Source organism: Eptatretus burgeri, chromosome 6 (genome assembly GCF_056783735.1).
Source record: "Eptatretus burgeri isolate ZD-2024b chromosome 6, Ebu_testis_v1, whole genome shotgun sequence".
Lineage (NCBI taxonomy): Eukaryota > Metazoa > Chordata > Myxini > Myxiniformes > Myxinidae > Eptatretus > Eptatretus burgeri.
The window spans coordinates 35,795,363-35,807,458 of record NC_140966.1 but is presented as its reverse complement, the minus strand read 5'-3'; the positions used below and the strand labels follow the sequence as shown (position 1 = coordinate 35,807,458).

Below are 12,096 nucleotides of genomic sequence, written 5' to 3'. Positions count from 1 at the left end.
ACACACACACACACACACACACACACACACACACACACACACACACACACACACACACACACACACACACACACACACACACACACACACACACACACACACACACACACACACACACACACAGTTACATTAAATTAGATAACCCCTTTCCTTACATAACTTTTACTCAGTTTAAATTATGAGCTCGTTGGTACGATTCTCATGTCTCGTATGCATCCCCCTGATCGTGTTTCCTCAGCAAGCTTATTCAACATTTTCTCATTTTCCCAAATTACTTGTTGGATTTCCTGCAATGCTTTCTCATAGCCATTGATTCTTTCTTGTGTTAATTTCAGTGGTTGCAAATGCTGCATTGGTCCTTCCTTTTTATTGATCACTTGGGCACTTGTGATTATGTTGGGTTTCTCACAAAATTTCACCCGCACGGTGTCTTGACCGAAAGTCACAATAGGTTCAGTCACAATAGGTTCCTTTTCTGGGACTTCTACTTTGTCTCGAGGTGACCTCCAGTCTCCAGGTGAACGGTCCAGTGTAGATGAGTGGCTCAGCATGTCCTCGTATACTGCCATCTCCATCTCCATTGTTGTTGCCTTCTCCATTGCTGCAGCACACTGTCTCACACATTCCCTGATTAATATCTTAATAAAAGCAATGACAACGATAATGGCTTTTAAGATCATGAGCCCTATGAACAACCAGTGGATTATCCAGGCTCCCCAACCACCAAATATTCCCTTCAACCAATATCCCATTGACCATCCTTTATTAAAGTCATGGTACTTCGCACATTCAGCTTTAATTTTGTTAGCCAAATTATCAATTTATTCTGAATTGTCAGGAATATAGGTGCAACATTCCACACCTATGACAGAACAGGTCCCTCCCTTTCTGCCAACAGCATATCAAGAGCGATGCGGTTTTGCATAACTGTCATCCGCATAGCAACCAGTTCCGCACTTGTCTTGTGAAACCCTTCACTAGTGGTGTTGGCGAGTTTCTCCAATGATGCTGCCATGTTAATAATTTCCCTCAAACTTTTGGCGGCTCCATTAATAGGGAATGCCATCATGAAAAATCTCTCAACTTCTGAAATGGCTCTTTTTGGTCTGGTCTGTGGCATAAATGGTGATTGTTCCATAACCCGAATTTTGGGTATTACATATCCCAAATGATACCATCCTGTCCATCTCATTGGCAACCATGAGTATGCCCATATCCGCACACAAAGTAAGTTCCATTTAAAGGTGCCTGGGGTTCCAGAAGGCTATTCATTCGTATCTTTACAGATATAGTTGTCCCGTTAGTTCGTCCTTTAACAGTTATAATTTCGTTACCATGTTCAGCATAATATTAACATCTTGAATTTCCCAATGAAGGTCTGGTACCCTGTTTTCTGATTAGACAAATCAGTCCAATTTTTGTGCATCAGTTGAAAATGTGGAGGGTACCTTTCCAATCCTTCACCCTTTTTCAACCCCTCATAGTTTGTCATCTTGAATTCAACGGGGTTTCCACTTGATTCACCTTTTGGTGCCTTAATCACAACATGCATTTTAAGAGTGCTATATTTGGGGTAATACCAGTGCTCATTGTCTGTACAATTGTATCCCCCCCCCCCTTTCCAACTACTTATCTCTGCTATTTTCCTTCGCACTGACGCTGGTGTCTGTTTTACTTTAGTCAAAACTAGTCTATCTTGTCTGCCGCCTAAGTATCCACACATGTCTTCTCCCCTCAATGGGATTGCAAACAAGGGCAACCCATATATTTTGAGGAGTGGGGGAGGTGTGAACACACCTAACATTTACTTCTGTCCATAGCCCTGGCATATTGTAAAGATAGTGCCAAGTAGGTGTTCAATGGATGATCCGTCAACTCTTTATGCAGGGTTATTTCTCGTTTCTTCCTCTTATCAACCTGTGAGTTCACAGGACCCAATTTCTCACTTTTTTTTTTTTAAATCATTGTGACCCCTACGTCATCGGTGATCCCTTCACTGTCTTGCTTGTCCCCAATACTGTAAATTACCCACACACAAACGAGTGCGAAAAGAATTGTGGTCACGATGAGGCAGATTTTACACCTATTCCACCATCCCCCTCGTATCTGTTTCATCTTGGGGTGCTGTATCCATGTTTTCTCCCGTTTATGGCTTGCAGTGTGTTGTGTGTATCCACGCTGTCTTACCTTCTACCCTCACAGTGGTGTGTGTTACCAAAAGCACTTGGTACGGCCCTGTCCACCTTGGTTGTAAGCAGTTCTGCCTTGAAAAGCTCTTAATCAAGACCTTGTCTCCTGTTCAAACGGGTGTAGTTGACCTTGGACTGACTCTGGGAGTGCCTCCTGGACCTGTGAATGAAATCCTTTCACTCCCTTCATTAGGGCTTTACAAAAGGTCAACACTACTCCATCCATTTGCTGCAGTTGCAATTGGTTCAAATCTATCGGGGCTGTAACTGGTACTCGCATTGGTCATCCCATCAACATTTCATGTGGGAACAATCCCATTGTTCTATTTACATTTGACCTCATGGCCATCAATGCCAAGGGTAGAGCCTCCGGCCATTTTACTCCCGTTTCCTTGCATATTTTTTCTCAGTTTATTCTTCAATGTCCCATTCTGCCTTTCCACATCTCCCGCTGATTGTGGGTGATATGGGCAGTGAAACGATTGTTTTATCTGCAACGCTTTACACATTTCCTTCATTATGTCTGCTGTGAAGGACCCTCCCTGATCGCTTGATATTCTGTATGGTATCCCATACCTACAGATATATTCCTTCATCAATAATTTAACTACCTTGACAGCATCCCCCTTTCTACTTGGGTAGGCCTCCACCCATTTCGTAAGTCTGTCCACTATCACTCGTATGTATCGGTAGTTACAGCACGGTAACATGACGACAAAATCTACCTGCAGGTGTATAAACAGTCCCCACAGTGGGGGATGAGCTGCCTGAGTCTGTTTGTGTACGCTACCTATGTTCCTTTTCTGACAAATGAGACACTGTTTGCAACGATTTTCCGCTATTGCCGCAAATCCAGGTGCAAACCAATTTTGATTTGTCTGACTCACCATGCCCCCTTTGCACGCATGTCCATTTTGATGCGACAAGCGCGCAAGCCATGATAATATATGTCGCGGGGCGACAGGTTTGCCTTCCGGGGACTCCCATAACGCGGTATGGTCATTAAGTCGACATCCTCTTGTCTCCCACTTCAGGACTTCTTCCTTATCTGCTGCCTGTTGCATTTGACTAAGGTCGTCTAGTGACGGAAGGGTCTATTGGTTGGTCACCATACTTTTGGTATACATGATGTTGAAACTCTGATCGAGCTGCTGCCTTGGCTGTCACGTCGGCTGCCGCATTTCCTTTACTGACATCGTCGGTACCCATAGAATGTGTTTTGCATTTTATTATTGTAATTGCTTTTGGTAATTGTATTACATCCAGCAATTCTGCAATGAGATGTCCTTTTTTCGTGGGCGTACCACGAGATGTAATGAAATGTTGTTCTTTCCATATTCCACCAGAATCATGGGCTACACCCCATGTGCACTGAGACCCATATATATTGTAACTCTTTGGTCTGTCCCTATTCTGCAGACTGCAATTAGGGCACAGATTTCCGCATCTGGTGCTGAATACGTATTTGGCAATTTTCCTGATTTGATGCATTTCTGGTCGGTGCACACTGTGTAACCCACCAGCAAGGTTCCGTTTTCCCCTCGTTGTGAAGACCCATCAACATACAGTATTTTGTCCTGGTTTTGTAATGGCACATCTTTCATATCCTCCCTCGATGTGACAGACGGGTGCCACACAGTCATGCGGTTCTCCTTCCCCCTCCATTGGCAAAGTGATGCCAGGTTCAGAATGGCACATTTCTCTACCTTGACGTTAGATGCTGACAGCAGAGTGAGTTCGTAAGTCAATATGCGGGTCGCCGACAAATGTTGCATATTGGTTTTCAAAATCATGGAACTGACACAATGCTGCACTCTCACCACTAGAGGGTGTTGCATCACAATATCTGCCTTTTTTTGTACCGCGAACACTGCCGCTGCCACCACCCTCAAACACGGAGGTAACCCTCTTGCTTCCATGTCGAGTCATGCATTAAAGTATCCAATGGGCCGTTGTGTATTCCCTTGCTGTTGTGTTAACACCGCTTGTGCAAATCCGTCCTTCTCATGTACATACAGTATGAAGGGTTTCTCGTAGTCAGGTAGGCCTATTGCTGATGTGATCATTAATTGTGTCTTCAGACTCTCAAATCCTCGTATTCTCTCCTCTGTCCACTCAATTGTCGTTGGTGCCGCCTCTGACATTGAATCATACAAGGGTTGAGCTAACACCGTGTTATCTATGATCCACTGTCGGCAATAACCTATCATTCCTAGGAACCATTGCATTTCCTTCTTGGTCCTAGGTTTCGGTATGGCCCGTATGGCTGAGACCCTTTCCGCATTGATCCCTCGCTCTCCTGCCACATGAGTATGCCCGAGGTAGTCGACGTTGTTCTTCCATAGCTGTAGTTTGTTTTTGTTCACCTTGTGTCCCTTCTATGCTAGCGCAGTAAGCAAGGTAACGGTGTCCTCCTTACATTGCTTTACCATGTCCGAGCATACAAGCAAATCGTCTATGTACTGTATCAGTATGGAACCCTCACTAAGGTATATGTCGTCCAAATATTTATGCAGTACTCTGTAAAACATTGTCGGGCTGTCTGCGAATCCCTGTGGCAATACTCTCAATGTACATCATCTACCCCGATAGATGAACGCCAACAGGTATTGCGAGTCTAGGTGGACTGGTACTGAGAAAAAGGCAGAGCAGAGATCAATCACTGAATACACTGTTGTTGCTGGGATAGATGACAGTATAGTAACTGGATTAGGTACCACTGGATGTATGTTTTTAGTACATTGATTGATCGCCCTTAAGTCCTGTATGAATCTCCAAGTGTCCTAACCAGGTTTCTTCACAGGGAAGATCGGTGTATTACATGGGCTGGCCATTTCCCTGATAATCCCTTGTTCCAGAAAAGCGTCTATTACCGGAGCTATTCCCTCTATTGCCTCCTTCTGCAAGGGATATTGCTTAATCTTCGGCACCTTACATTGTGGGTAAATTTTGATCGTTACTGGTACAGCATTAGCAATACGGCTCATGTCATTCGGATGTTTCGTTCACAATTTATCAGGCACTTGTCTGAGTGTATCTTCGTCGTCTTCTGTGATAGTGACCGGGTACTCTTCTGTTGGAGGTAAATCAATTCGCTCATACACAGCCTCCATCTCCTGACTCCTGGTCTGCTTCCATCTGTAACCCTTGTCCTGTACTTGCCACAGGGTGCCGCTCAGGTGGTTGTCTTGCATCTGACATTGGTCTGTTTGTGACATGTCCTTCATCATTGGTCCCAGCATCTCCAGTGGTTCCCTCTTTCTAGTCGTAATAGATATCTGTGCGCAAGTCCTGCTGGAAATACGTGTCAGATTCTGCTGGATCTGAGTAAAATCGACGCTTATGGCTACTCCAAGTTGGCCGAACCACACATCCCCCTATTTGAGATTTGTGTAAGCCCCTACATTTTGGTCGCCCACTCTTCAACTTCATCATCCCCCTCCATGTCCTCGTAGTAGGCTGTACAATGGAGCAGTGAGTACCGTGCCTTGATTATCTTGTTCTGTTTTAGCCATATTTCAACCTCAGGTATCCGATAAATTTCTTCTAAAAATGGCATTACTTGGTTCAGGAAAATCTCATCTGTTATCCGCCACCATTAAACCACTGAACCCGGAGAGGCGAGTCATTGCAACGTTTCTTCCACTGCGTCATCGGGTATGTCAAGATATACGCCCTCTGTGGTGCATCGCACCATGCATCCTAACCTACAAAGCAGGTCTCGTTCTACGAGGTTGCATGGGGAGTTGGTCGCTAAAAGGAAAGCGTGCTTGGCCTCCAGAATCCCACATTTGACATCTAATACATCTGACAAAGGCACCTTTTCAGGTTTTCCTGAGATTCCCAATATCAAAATAATTTTGTTGTATCTTGGAGTATCCTTAAGATCCTCGAGTTTAATCATTGAGCGAGTGACTCTGGTGTCGACCAGGAAATTTTAATTCTTCCCGTAAGAAGAATTTACCATAAGAGAATATGTTGGTTGCACGACCGGTAATATGTGGTCAGTGGTGGCAGAGTCGGGGTTTCCTCGCTCCCGCCCTGTCATTGCCTATTTTCCTTTTTATCCCGCTCCAGCTCTCCGTACTCAGGCTGGAACTGACTCACCTGTTGCTTTTGCCAAGCCCAAGTCTCCGGTCATGTACGCAGGTACATCTTTTGGGCAGTCTCACGTAAAATGTCCTTTCTTTCCACACCTATAGCATTCATCCCTAGCTATTTCCCGTTGGGCACCATCCCTTTTTCCCTCTCTGCGACTTCGCGCCTGTTCCCAGGGAGTTTTTGTTCTTTAAAAGGCCTGCTAGGTGGAGGGGCCATTGTCGGGCTGCATAATAGTACTCCATTGCAGAATCCTCATCCCATTCCTCGTTATCCGATTCCAGAGGTGGTGCGGCCGGTTTAGTTTGTCCAGTTACTCGTCCTTTATTTTGGTGACCTTGCCTGAGGATCGCCATCATGAGCTCTTCCTTTTTAATTTATTTTAGCCGGCTTGCTGACAGGAATATATGTTGGGCTGTCATCATCAATTTTTGGATCTGCAGCGCCCTCCAATCGGGTTTGGCTGTCTTCAAGGGTCCCTGAACCTTCGGTAATAATCCCTCTACGAATAGGTATACCAGCAAGGCCCATGGTGGTTCATCGTTATTTTCAAACCCTGTATGCAATTTACACGTTCTCTTTAATCGCTCTAAATATTCGGCCGGCTCTTCCCCTTCTTTTTGCATGCACCTTTGTACTTTGTCCCAATTTACCAATGGGGGCTTTAATTCCCCAATCAATTGTGTACACAGGCCATTAAACTGATCAATCCAGGCCTTGGTCACATGTTCCTGCTCGTTTACTGGCAGCGCTGGGGGTCACTGCATCGCTTCTTGTGTGCGTCTCCACGCGTTGGTTGGTAATACAGGAGTCATCAATATTCCTATATTGGTATGTGTAGATTGATGCGATATAATAAACTCCTTGAGTCGCCTTACAGCCTCCTCTGGGTTCTCATTTAGTTCCTTCATTTGTCATCGCATACCTTGCAAGTCCGCTTCCTTCCAGCAGCGGTGCACCCGTGCTGCCGCCTCTGCCACTCCCCCGACTACCGGGGCCCCTGGGGGAACTATTTCTATCATTGGGCAGACTGCTGTCACATTTGGCGTTGTCTGCTCTACTATATCGTTCAAAGCATGTACTAATCCTCTATATGGTCCTGCATTTCCTTCCCTCGTTCCCCTTTGAGGCGCCTGGGTGGGGGAACATGTTATTTGTCGCTGGTCCAGGTTGTGTTTATACTGTCCCGCCCAAGAGTGCCATTTGGACACTTGCAGGTGATGCAGTATTTCTCAAATTTTGCTCTATCATTGGTACCAGATGGTGTACTTGTTCTAATGCCATTTTAGTTGCCGTGAGGTTTGTTCTCAGGCTCGCCTCCGTAGAATTTTCTTCTGCCTTCATACATTGCTCAATCCACCATCCAAAAACTTCCGAATTTACCCGGGACCTCGTTACTTTCCCTTTTTCTTACTCTTTCAGAGCCTTCTGCAATGCTTCCAATGGTTGCCTCTTAAACGTCCCTTCCTCTGGGAATGGATGTGGTGTGTCTTTTGTCCATGCTACCCACAGCGTTAACTGTTCTATTTCCTGCACTCCATGCAGCTTGTACATCATCTCTGCCCTTGTTTTTGGTTTTGGCAGAATTGTTGTACTTGACCAGTTGCCCATTTTGCTGGAGTCGTTGTTTATCCTCGGGTTTGGGTTCACGTTATCTTGGCCTTCCCCTCAACCTGACGCTGCTTCCCTCAGGCTTTCCCTGGGGTTGTTGTTTATCCTCGGGTTTGGACTTACGTTATCTTGGCCTTCCCCTCAACTTGACGCTGCTCGCCGGAGTAGTCGTTTGATCCTCAGGTTTTGACTGACATTATCTTGGACTTCCCCTACACTTGACCTTATTCCCTTCGGTCTTTTATTAGCCTCATGCTTCTATGCGCTTTTGGCCCGCTGACATGAGCTCTTATCACTAGCTCCCTTGCGAATCTCTTAACAACCCCTTAACAACCCCTTACCCTTACCTTCTTTACAACAAGCAACTATTCTGCTATGATTATTGTCTCTCTCTCCTTCCCCTTTTAGTTTGAGAGCCTAGCGGAACCTGATGTGTGCTATGGTGTCTCCCCAACCAGTAAGTGCTCACCACTCAAAGCCCCGACCGAGTGAAGGTGTGTTTGCCTACCTTCTATGGGGTTTTTCGTGAGCAGCTCAGCAAAGGGTAGAGCTCCCTGGCCACCAGGATGGTTCACAGTCCTCTCTAGGTTCTCGTAGGCTCCTGTTGGCTCACCAATTGTCGGGGCTCGAACTACAACGCTGTAATTCCGAGAGACACTATCATCAACAAATATGATGACTTATTACAGCAAAGATAATGTACCTTCACATACAAATGCAAGAAGTCAAGAACATATCTATAATTTCTCTTTAATCATCAATCAAATAAACAAAGAATCACTTAAACAAAGAATCACTGAAACAAAGCATCAAACAAACAATCACTTAAACAAAAAATCACTTAAACAAAGAATCAAAAGCCAATTTAACCTGTGCACAAGTCGAACAGAATGCTAATACGAGTGTAACATACTGCTCGATCGATCTTCACTCACCCCTGGTTTTATATTCGTTTTAGTGAAGTACTCTTTAGCAAGATACATTTTGCAGTATTCCTGAGTGTAGCACATTTCACGGATAGTGGCTCAATCTGTTCTTGCACAGAGCCCATCTCATGGTTTAGCCGATAAGGATGTGGGTCCGGAGAAGCACAGTTTATGGAAGTCCTTCTCTGTTGAAATATCAACGGGGTCCCGATTGTGGGACCTTTACAAGACATCAGCATTTGAAACACAGCATCTTCACTTTATCTTCCCAGACGAGAGAAAGAGAGATTTTACCCTCCCTTTCCAAGAGCCATCAGAATGGATGCGAATTTAGACAGCACAGTCATGCCACGGAGATTAGGAAAGATTCTGTGCGCAGTGTTTTTCGTTGGCCCATGTCTCCAAATACAATTCATGGTTCATCATATCACTAATTGAACAAAGTTTAGCTAAAAGCAAGCAATGAAAACTTTTAATCAAAAGAAGATGTTTAAAAGTAAGTTTTAAATGAAAGAAAAGATAAAATCTCAATTTCAGCCCTCACACCCATAATTTCAGAAAGGTCAATCGCAAGATCTCTACTGTTTCATCTTCTAGCACGTAAAGCACACTGAAGCAGTTAACATCACTTTTGGAGAGTTTTCACTTTTTTCCTCGACTGCTTCTTTTGTCAATAATCATACCAGTTTTTCATGTCCGCCTCAGAATCTTATGGAATCATGAAGTCAAGCTTCAATCTGCCACATGGAATAGCCTTCATTAGCTAATACTTTAATTTCCATGCACTTATTGCACTTGCTTGTGATATTTCTTTCCCAGGAGCCATAGTATTCACCACACATTCACCACAGTACAATGATATCACCACCAAAACTTTTAATGTCCTTTTACAGGTGTGGCACTTTCTGATTGCTTGCATTACAATTATTCACAATGTACTATGTCAAATCATGACTGTATTCTCATTTTTACACGAGATGAAATTATATTTTATCACATGTTATTTGTATTTTATACCCAGACTTTCCTGTTTCTATAATTATCTCCAATCCTGTCTATATATTGTCACATCTACAGGTCCGCTAATGGGTCCCTTTAAACGTCGGGTCAAGCCCGAAGATGCCGAATGGTTATGATCTCCTTTGGAATGGGTGACTTTTAAAAGCCAATTTGGGCAGTCCAAATGACACTCAGGGAAAGAGGACGACGAAGGCAACATGTGTTAGTTTACTATAAATGAATAATGTTTTATTTATAACAAAGAATGATGGATAGGAGGAACGAAAAACCGGCAAGTTGTGGAAACTGTAGGGGGTGAGCGTTGGGAATTTATTCACGGTGAAGGGAGCACAAAGCAATTCAACAATGGATTCAAGAAAAGGAAAGAGTTTGAAATACAAATGGGAAACAAATTACAGCAAGAGCAAACCCCATCTGAGGTGCCATATACACAGATGCAACAATTCAAATCCCCCCCCCCCACCCCATTGCCTTCGTTCCCAGAAGCATTGTGCTGGTTCGTCAAGGAAAACCTGGAGAGATGCAGGGAGGCAAACTGTAGATGAGACCAGCTCAAGGTGAATGGGAGGCTTGGTGGGATGAGCAAGGTAGCATGAGCAACAGGGCTCTGACATTCTATCAGCTCAAAATTGGTGCAGGTCTCCCGTTGTCTCAAGCAAGTCTTTGTCTCAGTCTTTATCAGCCTTTTTTTTTTTATTTTTTTTTTATTTTTTTTTTGTATACCTTGGTCGAGGCTCGTATGAGAGCTAACACACAACTCACAGCAAGGAGGCATGAGACAAGAGGGGTGGGAGTGGGAGGGACAAAACATTGGGGAACAGACACAGGTGAACTGTGGAAGGGAGAGGGATGGGGATGGGACGGGGAACATGGCGAGGAGAAGATGGACATTACAGGGACTTTCAGGAAGGAAAGCAGGAGAATTGAAGGAAGTGGGCTTGGGTGGATTATCGGGGGTAGAAAAGATCGAGGATTTGGATGGGGGAAGATAAGAGGTGGTGGTGAACAGCTGTTTTGAAAGCCTGGAGGGAATAATGGGAAAGAATAGAGTGAGGAAGTTTATTCCAAAGGCGGGAAAAAAGAGGAATGAAAGAGTGAAGATGAGCAGTGATTCGTGATTTTGGTAGTTTTACCAGAAGGGGGTTGTTGGCGGACCTTGAGCGCCCTGTGGAAATGTGGTTGGGACAAATCGCAGAGAGAGCAGGGGGGGCAAGGCTGGAGAGGAGTCGGTAGAAGACAGAAAGACCACCGACCAACCTGCAGTGATTGAGTGAGAGGCCCAAAGACTCAGCTTCATTGCGGGAGATGCCAATGATCTTAAAAGCTCTGGTTTCGACAGCGTGAAGTCGAGAAAGGTGGGAGGCAGGAGCACCAGCCCAGAGGGGAGAGCAGTACTCCATCAGGCTACGGACAAAAGCTTTGTAAGTAGTCAGGAGCTCAAGAGGGCCGAGGAAGGACTTTGCACGACGGAGGATTCCCAGTCGGCGACTGGCTTTTGAGGCGAGGTTGGAAATGTGACTTTCCCAGGAAAGGTCATGGCAGATAGTGAGACCCAGAAGCTTGAAAGAAAAGACTTCTTCCAGAGGATTGTTGAGAAAGTGGATGGGGGGGTTTTCACCCCCAGTCATTGGCTTCCTTGGAGTTTCGCCCCGTACATGTCCATCCCCTATTGGCAGAAGCTCCAAGCCCTGGCCAACCAGCTGATCACATGCTGGGGGGGGGGTCGCCGGCCCCTGCATCCCAGTGCCCCATTGGCTGAAGCTCGCCATCCACGGCCAATAGAGCAACGGGGTGGCCTTGTGTTGAGGGAGCATGTCGATATTAGCCATGTGGACTCTTTTATCCTGCTATGGTCCTATTAAAGGGGAGACACGATAAAACCAAATAACCCAATCCCTTTCCCTCACTATTTACTGACAATGAGGCATTTCCCCATTCCAGAAATGCATATTTATGAAACAGATTAGCACCTCTATGTTCCTACTTTAATACATCTGGATGCTACAGGCTCAAACAAATGGCATTTTTATACTACACATTCTCACTACCCTTTGAATACATAACCCTCCCCCTTCAAATGCAACTAATATATATATATATATATATATATATATATATATATATATATATATATATATATATATATATATATATATATATATATATATATATATATATATATATATGTTGTTGTTGTTCGTCTTTCGGCTGCTCCCGTTAGGGGTCGCCACAGCGGATCATTCGTGATGATC

At 44.7% G+C, this 12,096-nt stretch overlaps 2 protein-coding genes across 6 annotated transcripts in view; one reads left to right on the top strand and one right to left on the bottom strand.

The window, feature by feature from the left end:
• Positions 1-12,096, top strand: part of PAX6 (paired box 6) — a 202,453-nt gene that overhangs the window by 66,386 nt on the left and 123,971 nt on the right. The gene's annotated exons all lie outside the window — the stretch shown is intronic.
• LOC147024538 (uncharacterized) overlaps positions 1-12,096 on the bottom strand; it is an 80,979-nt gene that overhangs the window by 1,200 nt on the left and 67,683 nt on the right. Inside the window, exons 4-5 of one of the 4 annotated variants that reach the window (XM_085884553.1) lie at positions 8,407-8,537; positions 410-611 (exon numbers count right to left, since the gene is read on the bottom strand). In XM_085884553.1, coding sequence (XP_085740679.1) covers positions 454-611; positions 8,407-8,537 — 289 coding nt within the window. In that variant the 3' untranslated portion in view covers positions 410-453. Of the gene's footprint in view, position 1; positions 2,350-8,406; positions 8,538-12,096 lie in introns of those variants that run through there. The other 3 variants (XM_085884554.1, XR_015059078.1, XM_085884552.1) reach the window with 3 other exon arrangements.